The sequence below is a fragment of the Meriones unguiculatus genome, chromosome 2 (genome assembly GCF_030254825.1).
Source record: "Meriones unguiculatus strain TT.TT164.6M chromosome 2, Bangor_MerUng_6.1, whole genome shotgun sequence".
In the NCBI taxonomy this organism is placed as follows: Eukaryota; Metazoa; Chordata; class Mammalia; order Rodentia; family Muridae; genus Meriones; species Meriones unguiculatus.
In genome coordinates this window covers 27,183,023-27,204,627 of record NC_083350.1, presented here as the reverse complement: position 1 = coordinate 27,204,627, position 21,605 = coordinate 27,183,023, and the positions used below count along the sequence as shown (strand labels likewise).

General features: G+C 44.9%; 1 protein-coding gene across 4 annotated transcripts in view; it reads left to right on the top strand.

Moving 5' to 3' along the window:
- Positions 1-21,605, top strand: part of Sh3tc2 (SH3 domain and tetratricopeptide repeats 2) — a 61,283-nt gene that overhangs the window by 5,542 nt on the left and 34,136 nt on the right. For 3 of the 4 annotated variants that reach the window (XM_060377195.1, XM_021633710.2, XM_060377196.1), the window contains exons 2-8: positions 2,945-3,043; positions 6,329-6,456; positions 9,182-9,287; positions 12,175-12,318; positions 13,353-13,551; positions 14,273-14,346; positions 16,105-16,300. In XM_060377195.1, the coding sequence (XP_060233178.1) occupies positions 2,945-3,043; positions 6,329-6,456; positions 9,182-9,287; positions 12,175-12,318; positions 13,353-13,551; positions 14,273-14,346; positions 16,105-16,300 (946 nt within the window). Of the gene's footprint in view, positions 1-2,944; positions 3,044-6,328; positions 6,457-9,181; positions 9,288-12,174; positions 12,319-13,352; positions 13,552-14,272; positions 14,347-16,104; positions 16,301-21,605 lie in introns of those variants that run through there. The other variant, XM_060377197.1, reaches the window with a different exon arrangement.

Here is a 21,605-nt window from a genome sequence, read left to right as displayed (position 1 = left end):
GGGTAGGCTGGGTGGTGGTGTCTGGACAGCAAGTGCTTTGTCGTGGGACATCAGCCATTTACCTTTGCTGACTGCATGAGAACGAAAGCCCTGGACTGCAATCTTTGGGGTTTTAAGGCAAACATGAGCATTTGGGGGTGAATAAAACGTTCTGATTTCTAAATGGCATTGAGCAATTAAAACTAAAAGTGTGCCCTATAGAAGGGAAGGGATGCTTGGGGGTTTACTATAGTTTACAGTTAAACTTTATCACAGGGCAGGAGAGCAGGTGCCGCTCCAAGTGCGCTCCTCCAGCCAGTGATGGCAACATCACTTAGAAATGCTGAAAACGCAGATCCTCAGTGGACGATTGGTGAGGCGCTCCAGTTATGTTCAACGAGCCCCCGTCTGCTCACTTGGTCTCAACCCCGCCTTAAACCGATTTCATCATATAGGAATTAAAAACTGTAAAAACTACTAATTTAAATGACAGGTCTTATTCAAACTTTAAAAACTGATTTACTCTGTGTGTGTGTGTGTGTGTGTGTGTGTGTGTGTGTGTGTGTGTATACCATGAGCTCTCAGAGCCAAGAGGACAGTGTTAGATCATGTGAAACAGGTGATATGGGTGCTGGGAACCAAACTTGGATCCTCTTGAAGAGCAGCAAGTGCTCTTAACATTGAGCTATCTCTCTAGCCCCTTATTTGAGCTTTTAAAGTCCCCAGATGTTTACTGTTGCAGTTAAGAGTACAATTATTTAATTCCTTTGAATTTTAATGTGCAGTGGTGGATGTCAACCTTCCCCAGAATAAAGAACATGAGACTCTGCTAAAAACAAAATGAAACAACAAGAAAAAGTAAAGCTGACCCCCTATAGATGCCCTGCAGATTACAAAAGTCAGAATCCATGTTGAAGAAGCCTAACCATCAATATATAGATACATATACATATACACATATATCTATATCATATATCGATCAGTCTATGTCTCTCTTTCTACCTATCATCTATCTGTCTGTCTGTCTATCTGTCTCCTGGATGACTCAAAGAAGCCGCCAGGTTCAGAAACTCTGACTTGGGTCACTCCTTCTTTAATAACTGCAGAAATGAAAAACCTCAGAATCGGACAGGACAAATGCCTTGTTCAATGTCGTTTAACCTGTCCATGGAAGGGTTTGATTTGCGCTCTTTCTCACCTGTCCTGCTTTTCAGAAAGTGCCCTCTCTTCCCCCTTAGTTACTTCTGATTCCTGGGGGCAGAACTGCACAATGATTCTGACTCTAATTTGTCACTGCCAGGGTTCCCAATGAGTTGCTTAGCTCTCAGCACCGGAGAAAACAGGGTTTCCTGGATGGAGAGCTGGTACTTCCTTTTGCCCACTCAAGCAGAAATCTATTTTGTTCTTACTGTCCATCGACATTGCTAGCTGCTCCCGCAATGAAGACAGGGAGAGGTCCATTAAGATGCCACCATGGAGGCCCCCAATGGAGAGAAACCATGCCTCTTTGCAGCTGTTTGAAGGACTGACATTTGGCATTGGCTAGGGTGATTGTGACTGCTTGAGTCTTGTTGTATGCTTGGGCTGCCTCATTAAACTACAGGTCCAGATGTCAGGACTTGGTGGGCCTACATTTTATAGACAATTGTGGAGATTAAATAAAGGTCGTAGAAACAGTGGCAAAGACAAGTGTTAACCTTTCCCCCTAGGGGATAGGAGAAGGTTATGCTTCTATGGTTCTAGTCCAGTGGTTTAGTTCTTGAGAAATTTTGTGGCTGAAAGGACAAAGTCCAGCAACCAAAATTAATGTGCTAAAGACTTGAGCGCCTTTGTATTTGGAGAACGCCATGAAGGAGGCTGCTCCTGCAGGGCTATCCAGCTTTTTGGAGTCTCTGGTCCACATTGGATGAAGACTTGTCATGGGCTGTGTATTGTTGGTTGTGTCCCAGCTGTGAGCATGATTCATGGGACACTACAGCACAAAAGAACTACCCTGGGCTGTTTGTGGCCCAAGGGTGATAGCTGGACACACCTTTGCGTCTGTAGCAATGGGTAAAATTTTCTGTTCTTTCCGTCTACTTCCTCGTGCTTTTAAATTCTGCTCTTATTTCAACCTCAAGTAAGCAAAATACCTCTCATGTAACCTCACCCTGGTCTCCACCCGTGTCCCAATCTGCACCCTCCTTTCAACATTTACTTATGTTGTGTGTGTGTGAATGGTGTTGTGTATAGAGGTCAGGGAACAATTTGGAGGTATCAGTTCTGTCCTAGGGATTGAAATCAGGTATGTCTGAATCAGGCTTTTCTGGGTATCTTGAATGTCCTGAACTTGCTTTGTAGACCAGGCTGGCCTTGAACTCACAGAAATCCACCTGCCTTTGTTGGGATTACAGGCATACACCACCACACCCAGCTAGGCAAGCACTCTTTTAATAACTACAGCCCTTTACTTTACTTCTATAGCTACAAAAACAAGCTATTTTAAGAGCTAGGAGGATAGAGATTTCTAGACAGGACCCTATTTTGTGGGCAGATACAGACACGATGGGGACAATAAAACTGTTTCTCAGCCATCTCTGCAATGATATCATTCTTTCTCACTCCATTCCAGTCCTCCTAAATCCATTCATTGATCTAGGTCTTGCTGCAGTTAGAACCATAATGATCTATGTAGATCCTACACACTTGGAGCACTGTCAGTGTACTAAGCCCTAGAATTTAGTTTGACTTGTAGGTGGGAATATTTAATGACATGGGGACACCCAGGCAGCTGTAGTATTGAGATAGCATATATGACAGTTCTTTGATAACAGTTGGCTGCAAAGTAATTATAAGGCAATGGTGATAACGATTCTTTCAGGCCTTTAGTCCTCAGAAAACCACTGATACTTGGTAGGAACTTGAAGTCTATTCTTACGACTTGCGTATTCTCTTATGGAGGATCTTTCGCCTTATTTTTTTTCAGGTAAAGAAGGTACTTCCAAGGGTCCATCTGGATTGAGTGAGGACACATCCTCACATGAAAACAAGGGAAAATGTTTCCTGCCATCGAATACGACACAAGGTATCTAAATCTCAAAGATAAGAATAATTTTAAAAACCACCTTTCAGGTAGACTATTGCTGTCCACCTGCAGACTCCTTCCTCTTGCCTTGTCTCCTGTCACCTCCAAGTGCATTTTTGTGTGTCTCCATCATATTGGCAAGGCCATGAATCTCTCAGGCTGTTACTCAATAATCTTTAAAATCTGGCACACGCCAGGAACTCTATACATAATAATTTCTGGGTTAGAGAAATACACCATTATTAGATTTTTAAAGTGATTTGGGGGGGCAGGGTTAAATTAAAAAGAAAATGGGCATCCTACATGGTACCTTAAAGAGATGTTAGTATGCAGTTGGTGTCCAGAAAATGTATGACAAAGACACAGATTGAAGAATGAATGTGTGGAGGACCTGCTTATATTCTGTATAACACTTATCACAGTCTCTTATATAGTCCAGGCTCTGAGTAGCTATTTCTTAAATAAATGAACAGTAAAGTGAAGAACTGAGTATAGAGAATGAGATTGAGGCCAGAGTGTATTGAATGAGATCACTTGCACAGAAAGCATCTGAGTGAATGTTTCAGAGGCAGATAAAAGATTTGGAAATGAATGTGATGGAAATTATCCATTTAATGAATGTCTCACAAGGTCCTCTTTTGTGAGGCTTCAGCAAAACTCACAATGAAAGAATTCTCACTAGAAAATTCTATCACCAAGATGAAGGTTACAGCAGGAACCAGAAGACAGGCAAGAGGTGTAGCTTCTGTAGCTACTGGTATACAGTAGTAAGGACTATTTTTATTTTCTTTCTTTTTTCTCTTCTCTTTAATTTTTTTCTGAGGGTCTCATTATGTAGCTCTGGTTGTCCTGAAACTTGCTATGTAGATTACACTGTCCTTGAACTCTCAGAGATCCATCTGCCTCTGCCTTCCTAGTGCTTGGATTAAAGGTGTGCAGCACCATGCTGGGCTCAAGGTGAACCATTTGGAGAGCAGATCCTGTTGTCAGGAGGTCTGTGACATGGTCCTCTTTTTACACAATCTTCTGTGTATGGCCATGCCCAAATCACTGCTTATCAATCAGATGGACATCAGAGCCTCAGAAGGGATGGTTACTTGGTTGTCATATACTTAATATGTGATGAGGAAGAGGCTTGAACCCTTGTTGTATTAGTAAAGGTTCTCTAGAGGAACAAAACCAAGAGAATATATATAAAGGGGACTTATTAGAATAGCTTACAGGCTGTGGTCCAGCTAGTCCAACAACGGCTGTCTACCACCGTAGAGTTCAAGAATCCTGTAGCTGTTCAGGCCATGAGGCTGGATGTCTTAGCTGGTCTTCAGTATATGCTGGAATCCTAAAGAAGCAGACTTTAATGCTGGTGAAGGAATGGGCTTGCCAGTGAAAGCGAGAGCAAGCAGACAGAAAGCCAAAGCTTCCTTCTTCTGTGACCTTTATATAGGCCGCCACCAGAAGATGTGGCTTAGATTTAGGGTGGATTTTCTCACCTCAAAAGAACCAGATGAAAGAGGGGGAAGGTCTTCCCACTTCAGATGATCTAATTGGGAAATATTTCTCATATCCAGCCACTTGGGTTTTAATTAATTAGAGATGCAGTCAAGTTGACAACCAAGAACAGCCATCACGGAATTGTGTTTGTAACCATCATGATCCCCTCTCATCCAAAAATGTACCTTTCCTTGTAACATAAGATTTGTCAAGGACTTACATTTTGGGTATTTAAAAGAATGTAAATGGTGTTAATAGATACTGTGTAACTATCAAATCAGCTTTTTTTTCTATTCCTCATTGAAAACTGTCTCAAATGTTAGTTTTTCATTTTAAATTTCTTTTTACACTTACTTGTGTGTCAGTGTATGTTTGTGCACATGTGTGGGTACCCACCCCAGGATGTTGCAATTAGTTCTCGCCCACCATATATGCGTGTCTCGGGGATCCAACTCGGGTCATCAGGAGTAACTAGTGCCTTTTTCCACTGAGCCATCTCAGCAGTAATGAGAAAAATCTAGCTCCTGGGTCACCTGCTTGACATCTGAAAGCTTGGGCCATCCGGAAAACCCCTTGAGTTGCCAACTGCTGGTTAAAAAACGCTGTGAAGTCAGCATTTTGACTTCCTGGTGCATGAAAGCCGAGGAACAAAGGGCATCGTTAGGTGAAACCAAATCTACTGGCTGAGCTTGCAGGAAGGCCGCCGCCGCGTCCAAGTGGGAGACTCGGTGCTCGCTGCCAACCTTGCTTTATGCAATACAATCCCAGGCAGATCCAGTACATTCTTCTGATCACTGGCCTGGCTTCCAGAAAGATTAAGATAGGGCACAACACGAGCTTCAGTCTGCGCTAGAGTGAGATGGACTTGCTGGACTTACCGTCCCGTGTGGTGATTTGGGGTACTACAGGGTCCCACCTGCACAAAGGTTCTCCTCTCAGTATCAACTAAGATCTCAAAAGGCTGCTTATTCAGAGGTTTAGTCCATTATTATCACGGTGGGGAACATGGCAGCGTGCAGGCAGACGTGGTGCTGGAGAAGGAGCTGACAGTTCTACATCTGGATCAACGGGCAGCAGAAGGAGACTGAGTACCATACCAAGCATAGCTTGAACATAGGAAACCTCAAAGCCTGCCTCCACAGCGACACAACTTCCTCCAACAAGGCCACACCTTCTCCAGCCAGGCCACACCTCTTCATAGCCTTTCCCTGTGGACCAACCACGCAAATACAGACGTCTATGGAGCTCATTCCTATTCAAAGCACTACACAACTCACAAGTTAATGCGTTCCCTTTAGTTTGGATACAATGTTTTTTGTTTTGTTTTGTTTTGTTTTTCTTGTTTCTTGAGATGGTGTTTCTCTGCAAAGCCTTGGCCGTCCCGGAAGTTGCTCTGTAGACCAGGGTGGCCTCAAACTCACACAGATCCTCCTGCCTCTGCCTGCCAAGTGCTGGGATTAAAGGTGTGTGCTACCACTGCCTGGCTGGATAAAAGAGCTTTTCTTTCCGGATGTTGGCGCATTATTCCTTGGAAGCAATGTCTGCCGTGGTTGGTTCGGTGTCTGCACCTGCGCAGAAGCAGCACCATGTACCTTTCCTGATGAGCCCTGCTGGCCTTCAGTGTCTTTCCTGGCCCCTGGGGAGGACTTTTAGGAGGGAGCTTGGAGGATCCCTTAGCCTACTGTGATCTACTGTCAGTGGAGGGCACCAACTCAGGGCTTGTATGTGTGTGAGACACTCCCCCTGGGTCCTTCTTCTTTTCCATTGTGCGCCCAGCCTTGTATCCCCTTTCAGATCTGGTGCTCTCATTCTGTGTGAAGAGTCGCTCCAGGAGGTGCGTCAATGCAGCCTTACAGGAAGCTGCACGCAGGCGGCTGTGGGCCCTGGAGAACGAAGACCAGGAAGTCTGTGCGCTGTTTAAGGTGAGCTGGGATGCCTGGTTCTCGATCCCAGGTTCCGAACAGCAAGGGCTGTGCCTCAAACAACGTAAGTCCCCAAGAAAACAGATGGCTGAGAGAGGCTGTGAGTGATTATGCTCACATTCTCTGCCTAACAGGAGCGAGTGAACAAAGCCAGCGAAAACTTGGTTCCCCCATCCCCTCCGATTTGGGGTAGGTTACTTGAACTACGTAGAATGGAGTGTTCATAGCAACTGCCTCAGAGAGTCTGATTTTCCTCCCACCCCCCAGTGCGCAATTTGAATAACGGATACAACCTTCATTTCTTTTTTCCCCGTTGTGATTTAAAAATGTACAATTCACTTAATGTTCTCCAGAACACTCTATCCACTGTATCACTCCGACTTCAGTCTCTGTAGCTGCAAACAACTGCCCATGTTCTCCTCTTCCTCACTAAGCTCGGAGCACATATTTTTGAAGTAACAATATTGCCAATGAAAAGCCACAATTATAAATATTGGGGTGAGAGGAACAATGCAATAAATTAAGTGGTTTCTCATAGTAGATAGATAGTATGTTTAATAGTTACGCTATTTTTGGTGTTACCAAAGGCCTGATTGAGGAATGAGAGTCAGAAATGGAGAGACAGTGTTAGTTGGGAGTGGGGGGTGGCGGGGGACGACAAAGACTTTGCTTTACATAACAAAATGATATCTCCTGCTATTTTCACACCCTCCTCCTTAATCTGGTCCTGGTTGAGAGGAGGAGAGTGCTGTGGCTGTCACGAAGCAGAGTGGCAGTGGGTGGTTTATAAGAGACTGCACCTAGAGAGCTTGGCTTTGTGGCCTCTGCTCCATGATTAACAGCCGGAAGTTTAAAACAAGCCTGTGCGTGTTTCTGCGTCTGCATGTGGGGTATGGGCGTGTGTGTGGGCGCACATGCCCGGTGAAGGCCACTGTGCTTGGACAGGAGGCAAGAGGCTGGAGGCTATCAGGTGTCCTGCTCTATCGCTTTTCGTCTTATTCCTTTAAGACAGGGTTTTTACTCGCACTGGAGCTAGGCTGATGGCCAACAAGCCCCAGAAATCCACCAGTCTTTGCTCCACTCCTCAGTACCGGGGTTCCAAGGTGCAGGGGTTACACCTGGCTTTTCTTTCCTTATTTCACTCTTTATTGTTCTTTGTGAATTCCACACCATGCACCCCAATCCCACTCATCTCCCTGCTCCTTCATACCTGTCCTCTGCTCTTGCAACCTGCCCCCTCTCCCATTCTTCCCACACACACACACAAAAAATAAATCTCGTTGTGGAAGCTCTGATGTGTGAGATCCACCTGGCTTTTCTTATTGGTGCTAGGACTCTAAACTCATCCTGTTCTTAAGCAACAAGAGGCTTTACCCACTGAGGCATTTCTCTAGCCTTGGGCTTCTCTCTCTCTCTCTCTCTCTCTCTCTCTCTCTCTCTCTCTCTCTCTTTTTAAATTCTGTTAGTTCCTGGAATTCAACAATACCTAGGCTGTTGCTGACTTCAGTGAATTTCCCTTTAATTCAAGTCACCTTTACTGAGGGCAGGAGCGGGATTTGATGGTGAGAACCGTCTGTTAGGCCATGCCTTGAGCTGAGTGTGTGTAGGAGTGGAAGCTGGGGCCAGGAGTTGGCTGTATCCAAGAGCCAGTCATGGCTCTACAGCTTACTCACTGTAGGTGACCCTGGGCAAGTTACATCACCTTTCTGTGTCTCATCTCTTCCCTTACAAAACTGGAGCAATGCTATTAGCTCCATGATACTATTAATCGTAACATCCATCCTTGCTTAGTGAACGTCCTAGAGAAATGAATGATGAGGAAATACAGCATCTTGCCTAACAGACAAGGCACACTTTCTCTAGGATGCACACCTGCGTAGATGTTACAAAAGCCTGTCTTAAATAAATACTAGGATTGCATTCTTTTCAGCTGGTTTTTGTGGGAGATGACTGACCTGTTCCTCACAAAAGATTTGCTCGCAAAGGTCTGATATCTAGTAAATTCTCTCTATAATTTTTTTTTCTCCCAAGCAGCCCTGCTTGGCCACAGGATCAATACCAGCCTAGTTTCTGGTATTGAGGAGTATGGGCTCTGACTTTACTGAGCTCAGAGGCCTTCTTTAGTGTCTTCTTCTCCCCTAGTGACTCCCCTAGGATGGGGATCTAGCAGTTGCTCTCGGTGGCAGGCCTTGGCTATTCAGATGTTCAGACAGTCGCTCTGAGCACCCAACAGAGAAAGACTGAGGGGAAGCTAGTGCCCCTGGATTTAAGCCTACTTCTGTCCCATATTAGAGAGCAAGAGGCTCACAGGCCTCTTCTTGTTCTGTTATGAACATAAATTGGCAAACTTCCTTGGAGACTGTTGGGTGGCTGGATTTTGGAATAGAAAATGCATATATTCTCCACTGTCAGTTGTGCTTCTTAGAATCAATTATACCCAAGCAAGCAAGGATTTGCATAAAGATTTATCTATCGAGGTAGTTATCCCATTGCTGTTGAGTTTACTTTAAAACTGTAAAGTAATCCAAACGTGAAAGGATGGCATTGTAACCATTAAACATAATGGAAGCCGATCACTGATGTCCATTAAGAGGTCAGTGAGATGATTTACATTATAGCATGCTGCTGAGCAACTGCTTGTCTGCCCTTGATTGATGCTGGTTCCTCTCTTGGGCCCCTCAGAGGAAACTCCGTTACCCCAGGCTGACTTGTTGTTTTTGGTTAGGACCTCTCTGCAAGGTTGGTGAGCATCCAGTCCCAGAAGGACCAGTTCCTCATCACCTTCAAGACTGTGGAGGAAATCTGGAAGTTTTCCACTTACCTGAATTTAGGTATGCCCTGGGTAGGTAGAGGAGACTATCTTTCTCAAGCTAGCCAGCTCGTTTGGCTGATATTAGGGAACTGGTTTGTCTTTGATCCTTAAAAGATGCAGCTCTGAAATGGATGGTTAGCTTTTGAAATATCATAAACTCTCTAAAGTGGATTTTAAAATAAGTATTAACTATTACTCTAAGATGTCATGTGAAGGTATTTTATGAATGGAATATTTCTTCCCATAAGGAAATGAAATGTCATTTTTCTGTGTCTAGGGAGAACTTTTTTATTTTAGTTACATAATTGCAAAGAATTTGGTGAGCTACTGAGTTGGAAGCAGTGGGATAGATGTTGAGTTCATTAAGATGAAAGATTGCTGGCGAGGTTGTAGAGAAAGGGCAATACTTCTCCATTGCTGGTGGAAGTGCAAACTTGTACAACTACTTTGGAAATCAGTCTGGTGCTTTCTCAGAAAACTGGGGACAACTCTACCTCAAGACCCAGCTATATCACTCCTGGGCATATACCCAAAAGATGCTCCACCATACAACAAGGACATTTGCTCAACTATGTTTATAGTGGCTTTATTTTGTAATAGCCAGAAACTGGAAACAACCTTGATGTCCCTCAAATGAAGAATGAATAAGGAAACTGTGGTACATCTACACAATGGAATACACTGAGCTACTAAAAACAAGGAAATCATGAAATTTGCAGGCAAATGGATGGTACTGGAAAAGATCATCCTGAGTGAGGTAACCCAGATCCAGAAAGACAAGCATGGTGTATACTCACTCATAAGCATATATCAGTCCTATAATACAGGATAACCATACTATAATCCACAGACCTAAAGAAGCTAAGTAACAAGGAGGACTCTAGGGAGGATGCTTAATCCTCATTCAGAAGAGCAAATAGAATAGATACCAGAAGTGTTTGAAGAGAGGGAACAGGATGTCATCTTAAAGATTCACCCAGCAGGGGATCGAAGCAAATGCTGAGACTCACTGCCAAACTTTGGGCAGAGCACAGGGAATCTTATGGAAGAGTGGGGAAGTAGAAGGGCCCAGAGGGAAACCAACAGAGCCAACAAATTTGGTTCCAGGGTATCCTGCAGAGACTGCATAGAGAGGACTTAGGGCCCCTGCTCAGATGTAGCCAATAGGCAGCTTAGTCTTGATGTGGGTTCCCAAGCAGGGTGAGCCTGGGCTGTCTCTGACATGGACTCTGTTGCCTGCTCATCCATCACTTCCCCCTGGTGGGGTGATCTTGCCGGGCCACAGAGGAAGAGGATGCAGGTTGTCCTGATGAGACTTGATAGGCCTGGTTTAGTTGGTAGGGGTGGAAGGCTCCCCTTTTTTTAGGACTAGGGGAGGAGGACAGGGGGGAAGTGGGAAGGAAGATGGGACTGGGAGGAGACAAATGAGGGGCTATGATCTGGATGTAAAGTGAATAAATTAAGAACAAATAAAATAAAGTTTCTAAGAACATTAAAAAAAAAAGATGAAAGACAACTAGTCCTGAGGAAGAGGGAGAAACTGCTCCAAATGCTGAAATTCAGAGGTGCTTTGTCACATGTATTTGTAAGAGTCAGAGAAAGAGGTGGAAGACCTAGCTGGTAAAATGGCCCCAGACTTCAGGGTTTTCTAGAAGGTTATGGATGTCAGGGCTCAGTGACATTACCCCTGTAGTGGGCTCTATTTTCTCTTTTGTTCTGGGACAAAAAACTCCTGGCAGGAACTGTTGGCTCCCAAGCCAAGTCACCTAATTTATAGAAGACTATGGAGCACTGTTGAGCTGGGCTGAGGGTCAAAGTGACCCACGTCTGCAGGGGGAAACTTCTCTTACAGTGTGGTGATCGTCCTGCTCTCTGTGCGACACATTTCCTGTGCCCATGATAGATGGTTACTATTAAAATTTTGCTCTGTGGCCCAGTTTGTTCGCTCCTTGGAATGTACTGGTGTTAGAGAGTGAGAAACCCAGGCTCCAACTCAGGCCTACTAACTAGCCTCTGTGTTTTTTGTAAGATCCCCAGGTGTGAACTTTCAAGTTTAAGAAGACATTTGTAGCGGACAGTGAGGGTGGAGAGTGGCTGACTATTGCATTATAGGGATAGTGAAGAGGACTCAAAAGAAGGAACAGAATTTCAATATGAGTAACATGTTTAGAAGAATAGTGACATTTCTGAGAGCCAAGCCTAGAGCTTTGCTCATGCTAGGCAAGCTCCATAACTGCTGTGCTACATCTCCAGCCGCTTTTGCTTGTAACAAGGAAGAGCTTCTTAGGCTGCGGGTGAGGCCAGAGTCAGAGCTGATAGAGGGAAGGGAATTCCTGCTCTGTGGGCTCAGTCCCTGCATCATCAGGGAACAGATGTGTGAACTTCAGCTTAGAACTTGAAGGGGAGACCAGGAACCCTTCGTCACTGCAGTCAACTGGAAGACCTCCATTGTTGTATTAGAGAAATAATAGCTGAGGGCCACTGAAATGGCTCAGCGATGAAGGCACTTTCTACCAAGCCCGATGGCCTGATTTCCATCCCAGAAACCCACATGGTGAAAGGAGAAAATGGACCCTTGCAAGTGGTCCTTTGACCTCCACTCATGCACTCTGGCATACAAGTGTGTGTGTGCCCACACAAACAAACACAACACACATACAACACCCCCCCAATGAATAAATGTAAAAACATTTAAAAAGATAAATGTGCATCTATGAAGACCACAAAGTTCTTGGAATGGTAAACATAACTTTTGCCCAACTAATATTTCCTAACAGATGTTGACAAGAGTCAGTTCGTTCTAGATGGTGTCTAGTTAGCCCTCTGCTTCATTTAAATGGTCTGGGTATGAAGGCAGGAGGGGTCCTGCTTTCTCTCGTCTGGTTCAGCTCTGGTTTGACCTCTAGGCTATGTGTCCACCTGTCTGGAGCACCTCTTCTTTGACCACAAGTACTGGCTCAACTGCAGACTGGTGGCTGACACAGAGATCCAGGTGTCTGTGGATGACAACCACCTGGAAAACATGTACCTGAGCCTCCTGCTGCAGGAAGGTGAGTCTGGCACTGGGTGTGGGGTGGGAGCCTCAACCGGATATTAGTTATCAGAGTCCCTCATAATTAAGATACCAAAAGAGGCAACAAAACAACAAAACTCTGGAAGATGAAAACATTCATGAAGCTATCTGTTGTAACAAGACTTCAAACATCCTTCTCAACGCAGTCCTGACATCACACAAACAGCTGTGGCAGCTGGTCTCAGTTCAGGCTGCTTGGGGGTGTAAGAGGTTGTCCTGCCCAGGCTCTGTCCAGGCTGAGGGAATTCCTGGAGGTGGGGTCCCTGGCACTGGCATTTAAAAAGTAGTTTCCTGTGTGATTCTAGTGGTCTCCAGGATTGAGAAACAGTTCTGTGAACACAGGATGCAATGTGATTGTAAAATAAATTCATATGTCTTGGAGAACCTGAGCACTTTCATGAAATTCAGTAACAGAATTCGGAAGAGCCAGTTGAAGATTCTCCTCCTCCTGCTCCTGACCATTTTACAAAGTGTGGATGCCATCTGACTGGCGGGTGGTCAAGCCTGATCACTTAGTACATTTTGAAAGCCAGATTGGCTCATGATAGTTTTCCGAAAGCGATCCTCTTTCTGATCCCATTTGCGCTGCTCCTAGGGAGGACACAATTCATGCTGTACTGTTACAAAGCTCATTCCGAGTCATTGTATTCATCCAAACCGACTTCCTTTTCTCTTCGTGGCTCTGACCGAAGCACAGGGCTGCAAGGACAGCTAGAGATTAATGAATGCACATGCATTTCTCTGGGTCTTTGTTCTATCTATTTTTTTTTGAGGTAAAGTTCAATTAAGCCTTCTCCTCACTAGTTGCTGAGAACTCTAAATATCTACCTTAAGTGAACTCCTTGTCAGTGACTCCTCACTCTCTAGGATCAAAGCACAAGGACCTTGTGCCTCCTCCTGAACCGTGCACTTTACTCAGAGGAAGAAAATTTGGCTCTGCACCTGTCCCCTTACAGGATGTCCCCTTACAGGATATCCCCTCTCATTTCTGGTTGTTCTCGTTCTCTGCAGGGCACTTCTTCTGCAGAGCTGCGTGTTCTGTGGCTCAGCCAGCTGAGAAGGAAGGAGAGTATTTGACACTGTGTAAGAGCGAGCTGATTTCTGTGCTCCCCGAAGGCGAATCTGAGTGGGAAGGCGTGTCCTTAGTGACGGGTCAGAGGGGTCTGGTGCCTGTGTCAGCCCTGGAGCCCCTGCCTGTCCCTTTCCACCAGTGAGTAGCTGCCTGCTCCCTTGGGGAGGGTCCTAAAGCAGACTGAAGTTTGTGCAGAATAGAATAGATGTCTTTTGAGACATGTTACTCCCAGTGCCTGGGGAAGGACAAAATTGGGGTGGCTTTTTAATCTCCTGTTGTTTTTTTTTTTAAAGCCAAAATTGGTATTATTTGGTGAAAGTGGGAAAAACTCTAAATTTCAGATAGACATAGTATGTAGGAAGAAATGACCTTTATTGCAGTGCTTTTTAGTACATGGACTGGGGCCATTTGTCTCAGTATCATCTGAGCACGCTACTATGAATTTAGCCCCCGTCCCTCCTCTCTGACTCTCTCAGTTTTGGGCCCAGAAACCCCCACTTTAAATTAGCTCCCCAGGCATGTTCTTCACACTAAAACCTGAGAATTTCTGCTGGAGGGTACTGTAAACTTGAGCATACAGAACAACCACATTATCTCACGCCCCATAAATTCTGCTTGGTCCTGGCAGAATTGACATCGAGAATATTGAGTGCGGTGTGTAAGTTATTTAACTGGCAGAATAATTGCAGAGCTAGGAAACATTCCATTCTGCTGAACTTTTTTTTTTCATAGTATCAAGTAAATTCTCAGCTTGCTATCATTAAAATTATATGCACAACAATACCACCGACATAATTTTCCTATTGGACTGTTCTGCTCATTGTTCTAATGTTTTGAAACTCTGTGTTTCCACTGGCAGATGGTTCCTGAAGAATTACCCAGGAATCTGTGGCCTTCCCAGGAGGGGAGACTGGACAGGCTCCTGTCAGATTGGTATGAGTTGAAAGCAGCGCCGTGAGGAAGATGGTGTTTACCTGCCCCTTATTCTCAATAGCAGGATGTGGGAAGCCAGTTATTGTCCACACACTTGGGGTCTTTGCTGGTGAAATTAAGGTCACAAGACAGGGCTAAGGAAGCAGATGCCCGCCTCCATGAACAGGCAGAACACAACTATGTGGGGAGGGCTCGGAGAGGGGTGTTTTGGAATGGCAGGAGTGAGAGAGATTTAAAGATAGACGGATAGAAAAAAAAAGTCTTGCACTGGCCATAGAAAACATTTTTTTTTTAGCCAAATGTGACCCGTTTCCGATGTTTCTTACCCAAACATTTTCTGATTTTTCTTAGAGTAATGTAATTTAGAGCAACTGTGAATACCTAGTACATAGTGAGTGCTCAGTAAACAATAGATGAATAGATGAATGAACTATGCACACACACACACACACACACACACGCACACCTGTGTTCATATACACAAGCATTCAGGTCTGCTAATCTCTGTGTACACACACACACACACATTGGTAAGTATATGCATGTGCTAGATAACGAAATATCTAAAGCACACCGTGGAAACTTTACCTTTGCAGGGAGCTCCCTATTCTAGCACATTTCCTACCACACGTCCTAGCAACATAAAATGAAATACAGTTTTACTAGTTTCAAACCCAAATATCACTTAACAGAATGACAGAACTAAAATATTATGACTATGTAGTAATTGGCCATGCACTAGATTTTTAGCATTTTGAAGCAACACAGTCTATAAACAGCCAGCACTATGGGGCTTTGGAGTCTGATGTGGGTTACACAAGCTCGCACCAGAACTTCCTGCCTTCAATATGCTTCTACCTTCTCAGTAAAGGAGTGGTGTAATCTAGCCAAATCTTGTCACGAGAACTAAGCAAATGGGCCAGAGAGGTGCGCAGCAGCAAGGAAGTCCAGCTGCCATCCTAAGACTTCACTCAGCACTGCCTCCCACTTTCTCATCCATGAAGAGAGAATTCTGCCGGGGTCCCCACCCGGAGCTTGCAAAGATGTGAGAATGGAAATGAGCTTTGTAACCTAGACAGTATAATACTCGCAGAGGCATTGTTACTGGATCCCAGGCGGGCCACTCGTGAAATGGGGGAGTCAGGACAGCTGAAAGGAGATCCCAGAGCCCTCTGGGTTCCTCACAGCACTGTGCAGTGACATCTGCTGAGAGGTGATGTGGTACCAGGCACGGCGCACTTTGTTTTTGATTCTAGTATTTATAAGCATCAGCTGTCACAGTGGCTGGAGCAGCTGGATGGAGGTGTAGGCATCTTCTTGTGTGACGATTCTCATGCAGTGCTTGGAGGCCTTGTGCCAAGCATGGTGGTGATATGGACGATGGTGGCAGAATCAGTTGAGGACAGTAAGGGACATTCTGTTTTGCATAAGCTTATCCAGTTTAAAGGCATGCATATTCTGTATTCTGAGAATACCTTTCTACCTTTCTTATACTTGTCAAGGTGTCTTTTTTTTTTTTTTTTTTAAGCTGATAGTGAAATGGTAGTTCTTTTTTGGGGTGTCCTAGTTTGGCAAAACGAAAAGCCTGCCATCCCTTGCCATTCCTTTCAGTTTGATTTTGGTGTGTGTGGGAACTGACTTGTTGAAATTTTTGACACTGGGATACCGTAGTCTGTACAACACTGATAGAGAGGGGAAGGACGGTCCCTTCCCTATTAACTGGTCTCTTCCAGTTGACCTGTGTGTTGTTTCTCACAGGCAGAGGACGCTGCAAGGCTCTGATGGATTACAAACAGGAGGAAAAGGACGAGCTGCCTTTCCTCCAGGGAGAAAGCATTGAAGTCATCGGCTTCGTCATACCCGGGCTGCAGTGGTTCATCGGGAAGTCTGTGAGCTCAGGAGAAGTGGGGTTTGTCCCCACCAAGAGCATAGATCTTGATTCCTGCTCCCCAGTGTGAGTATGCTTTTGGGGCCCAACTGCCTTCCCCAGTGCCCATCTCTTCCCCTCTGTCTTAGGGTTTCTATAGCTGCGATGAAACACCACGACCAAAAAGCAACTTGAGGAGGAAAGGGTTTATTTTGCTTATGCTTCCAGATCATCGTCCGTTGTTAAAGAAAGCCAGGACAGGGACTCAAGCAGGGCAGGATTCTGGATGCAGGAGCAGATGCAGAGGTCACGGAGGGGTGCTGCTTACAGGCTTGCTTCCCATGACTTGCTCAGCCTGCTTTCTTATAGAACCCAGGATCACCAGCCCAGGAATGTCACCACCCACAATAGGCTGAGCCCTCCCCTACTGATCACTAATTGAGAAAATGCCTTACAGCTGGATCTCATGGAGGCATTTCCTCAACTGAGGTTCCTTTCTCACTTGATGACTCTAGCTTATGTCTGGTAGACTCTAAACCAGCCAGCACACCCTCTGAGAAGCTTTGCAGAGAGTGTGGGGAGTGCCCCGAATGAAGAGCCAGAGAGGCTCATTCTCATTGTGAAATCCATGGTGGACACAGAAAGTTCTGGGAAGGAAGAGTGATCAGAAATAAATGTCAGTTGATTTCAACAGATGCTCTTTGAAGTCTTACTGTGTTCAAGCAGGGAAGCAGAGCCTCAAGAATAAAGGGCTCTGCACCAAGGGTGCAGTCTAAGATTTTGGATCCCATCATTCACCAAGCTCAATCATAAGATCCCATCAAAGGATGAACATAGACAGAGAGCAACAGATTACTGGCTTGGGTCAGTGATATCCTCTCCTTTGTAGGTCCTGAACACATTTAGTGTTCAGGCTAAAACTTGAATGTGCAAAGTTAGCACTGGCAGAGGCACCTTCTCCTCTCTGCCTTGATGCTGGGAGGGCTGGTTCTGAGGAACAGACCTACTCAACTGACCAGTTAGCACCAGGTGACCAATGGGAGGGGCAGAGATGGGCAGTATCACCCAATCTATTAGGGTGGACTTTGAAAGGAGATAGGAAAGCAGAAGGTTGAGCTCAGAAAGTACAAAGAAAAAGATAAAACCACATACATGAAGATGCCGTGGTCCCATTTTCCACAGTGGGGAAGCTACATGAAGACTATCCAAGGCTGTCTAAGGAATATCATAAGGAGTATCTATGGCTACAGGAGGAATCTCTAAGGCTACATAAGGAATATCTATGGCTAAGCAAGGAACACCTGATGCTGTCACTTTTTATACCAGGATTCCCTCTCTGATGAAAAAAAGCCAATGAAGAGAGTAGTCAGAGGGCAGAAGCTGCCCTTCCAGGGAGAGGAGAGGAGACAGGCCATTTTCCGTGTAAAACAAGAAAAGCAGTCCTTGATGGTTTTGTAAGAGCGGAGGGCAATAGAGACTTATAAAGTGGACCAGGCTCTCAAGAGAACTCTCAGGAGAAGTAATTAGGCAGGGGATATGGGAGGGGCTGGAGGGAGGAAAGATGTTATTATATTTTAATTAAAATAAAAAATAGAAAAAGTATACTCTCTGCCACAGAAGGGAGAGGGAGGGAGGGAGGGAGGGAGAGAGAGAGAGAGAGAGAGAGAGAGAGAGAGAGAGAGAGAGAGAGAACACTATTATGAGAAAGACTACCTTTGAGTGAAGCTTTGCATTATGGGAAAGTGTGTCATCCTCTTTGGGGTAGGTTACTAGGGAGACATTGGTATAGCTAAGAGGTGGAATGGCCTTCCCCGATGCATGAGATAGGGAGACCATGTAGGGTGTGCTCTTTACCTTATAGAAGATGGCAAGTATCTGATTCCTCAGAGGCGGAAAGATGATGGGTACTGCCCTGCTTTGGGTGAAGTATGTATTAATAGGTCACTGACCAGGAAGCTGGAGTCCAGGGAGAAGGCCAAGGCTGGAATCCTGGAGGAGGAGACGGAGGAAAAAGATTCTGGTGATGAGCACCAGCCAACAGGAACTTAAAGAATCAGAGAGACTTGCAGACATGGCTATCTGTGTCTTTCCCCACAGGCTTCATCTAATTGTTTTGTGAAGGGTGTGGGTAGTGATGCTTACCAAAGGTGGGGCTAGCCGGCCAGCAGGTAAAAGATGTCTTTTCTTTTGCTGCAGGGTCCGTGGGGACCCACAGTAGTAAAGGCCTTGAATCCAGAGCTTTGTATCTAAAAAACTAGAATCCTGGAATTGAATGTATAAATCCTGTAACCAAGGTTTCTGGTGAGAGGGAGAAAGAAGGGAAAGAGCAAATACTTAATGGGGGGAAGAACCATTTCTATAGCTAAGGAGGGAAGAAGAAAGACTACAAAAGGGCCCTGAGGAAGGAGCTGGCCAGGAGACACTGGGGCGGTTAACATTATTGGTGGCATCTGTGGATGAGGCAGAGCTGGCTGGGGAAAGGCTTTTGTGGTTGACATTGGGGAATGACTTGGAGGTAAAGAAGCTCACAGGCTTTCAGATTTCTGGGTCAAACTGGCCAAAAGACATCTGTAGCCAGTAGATCCCATGTCTGCGTGAGCTTACCCGCACTGTGACTTTGCATATAGTGAGTTATCTTTCTGGCCCTCAGTTTTCACATCAGTAGAATGTGTGTGATGCTAGTACTGCCTTTAGGACTGTAATGAGCATGGAAAAAAATCAGGCACACAACAGATGCAAAGCCTGGTGCAGTGTGTCAGTGTTTGATATTTTGGCTTTGATTACTGTTTTGTTTGTTTGTTTGTTTTTTGTTTGTTTGTTTTTTGTCTTCGTTGTCCATGGTAATCTTTGAGGTTCAGTTTTAGTAGGATGTTACAAGTAAGCACTAGAGTTTATAAGTTATATTTAGACTTCTGTCACTCAAAAGCTGCTCAGATGACAACTCGGTCTCACTAAGCTGACTTGGTGCTTGGCTATAAGACTCTCACACACCGAGGAGGCACGCCAAAGGACACAGTAACACACTTACCATTTGTGGGATCCAATGCATCAGAAACTGCATATTTGATAGGAAGGGGAAAAGGAACCAGGGAGCAGTGGGAGAGGATGGGGGACCCTGGGTCATTGTACCTCGAGAAGCACTCTTTGGACTGCAGATGTCCCTGAACCACAGCAAGGAAAAGGTTGACCTTGATCTTAGAGGTCATACTCAGGTCTGAAGACAGCCAAGCAAATCTGGCCCCAGCAGGCAGTCAGCACTCTGTTGAGGTTCCTGTAGGTCATCCCCGTGCAATGTGCCTGTCAGTGCCACAGGGTGTCGCTCTCAGACTGTGTTCATTTATTTGTAAAGGGTTTCTGAAATAGATGCAGCTGTTCGCTTGAATCGGACTCTTCCTACAGATTTCCTCCCTGTGCTGGTACGGTGTTCCATAAAGGGCGTGAATATGAAGATATGTGAGTTTGGCTAGTACGAGTATGTACACACCCAAAATCCATGTGTTGAGAGTGACATTTCCTTGGATTGTCTTCTGAATCACCTTTGGCACTTTGGATACAGATAGGCCAAGGCCCCTATGCTTGTCCAAGGAAGCAAATTGATGTGTTTCCTCATTGTAGCGTTTTAATGCCAGCCACTTAGGTTCTCAGCAATGACAGCTAGAAAACAAGCCTGTAAAGCTTTTGGCAGGCATTTATTTTATTATTTATTTATTGAAGCTCGAGAGCAATTAATTTGGGGTTTAAAAGAAAAATGAAAACAAAATAAACCCAAGAGTACCCAGGGCATGCAAGCTATAAATCTCAACAGCTGCCCAGTGGAGGAGAACGGAGGAAAGGGAGTGGGGGAAAACTATACCATTTAAGCTGACATGGAGGTCAGACAGACACATGGTGGCCAAACAGCCACATGGAGAAGGGGAGGGGAACTTTAGAGAAAGATTAAGGAAGCCCAAAATGTTGGGGAAGCTTAAATTATAACATGCTTAGAAAAGCGACAGAAAGAAGAAAACGATACTTTTCTGGACGGTTTAGAAAAGGGGACAAACTTAAGCCACATGGCTGCGTGGGGTTGGAGCTTCTGAGAAGGAAAAAGTACAGTATCTCATTAAAGATTGAATTGTTCTGTCTATCTCTTAAGCATGGTTTAAGGAGGACCTGCCTTCCAGGGTGTGCTCCTTTGGCCAAGTGATTGATCGGGCCCAACTCGAATGCTAAGCCAGAGGCTGTATTCTTTTGATCGTGTGGATGAATGTCTTGCCTGCGTGTCTGTCTGTACGGCACACGCATGCCTGGTGTCTGTGGAGGCCAGAAGATGGGGTTAGAGTTCCTGGACTTGCAGCTACAGCTGGTTGTGAGCCGCCTGTGGGTGGTGGGGATCAAACCTGGCACCTGGAGAAGGCACCGGCTCTTAACTGCCGAATATCTTCTCTCCAGCGTCCAGATGTTTCTTCTTATTAATGGGCTCTTATTACTACTCTAACATTCTCTACTCTCAATAGGAAACCCTGAAATCACTTAGAAGCCAGATCAAGGATCATTGCCCCCAAACAATTCGGGCATCTCCAGCCTCTAGCAGGAATGATACTGTCAAGAAGCCCAAGGACATTTACAGCTTTTTAGCTAAGAAAGAAACTGATTACTTTTCTTTGGGGTCTTCGTACACATTTAGGTAAAGTGACCAATTTCTATTTTCTGTTCTTAACAGTCCCCTCTCCCCCATGAGGTAACTTTAATAGCCGTTATGGAATTCTGTTGATGTTTAACCTAGCTTTTTCCAGCTTAATGTGGGTGTCAAGTGTACCACTTGGGGTACTCCATCCAGTGGGCCTATCTAAAAAATAAAAAAAAAAAATGCATCAGTTTTATTTGTATGACTGTCAGATGTAGGAATAAGAAGAAATCTTTGATTAGTTCCTGGAAAGAGATGTGAGAGAGAAGTAAAGGCAAGAGTTATTAGCACTGTAAGTCCTGGACACAGAACTGGGAGAAGCCAGAGTACAGGATACTTTAAAATTTGTCTAGAATGTCTTGATGGGCTCATAAGAGATCTATCTATTGGACTCCTTCTCTCTTTCTCTCTCTGGCCTCCAAGATTGGCTTGAGGTTTATGGATGGAGTCAGGATGATTTCAGGCACTTTGGTGGCTGCTGAAGTGGCTGGAATCACAGTGGAAGGTCAGTCTCAGAGGTAGGAGAGGAGAAGGAACAGAAGAAGAAGAAGAAGAAGAAGAAGAAGAAGAAGAAGAAGAAGAAGAAGAAGAAGAAGAAGAAGAAGAAGAAGAAGAAGAAATGTAACCATCATTTAATTTGTAGCTTAAAACAATGCTCCTGTCTCTCTGTCTCTCTTGGTTGATGGTAGGTGCTGTAGTTTTGAACTGAGCTAAAATCATAATATC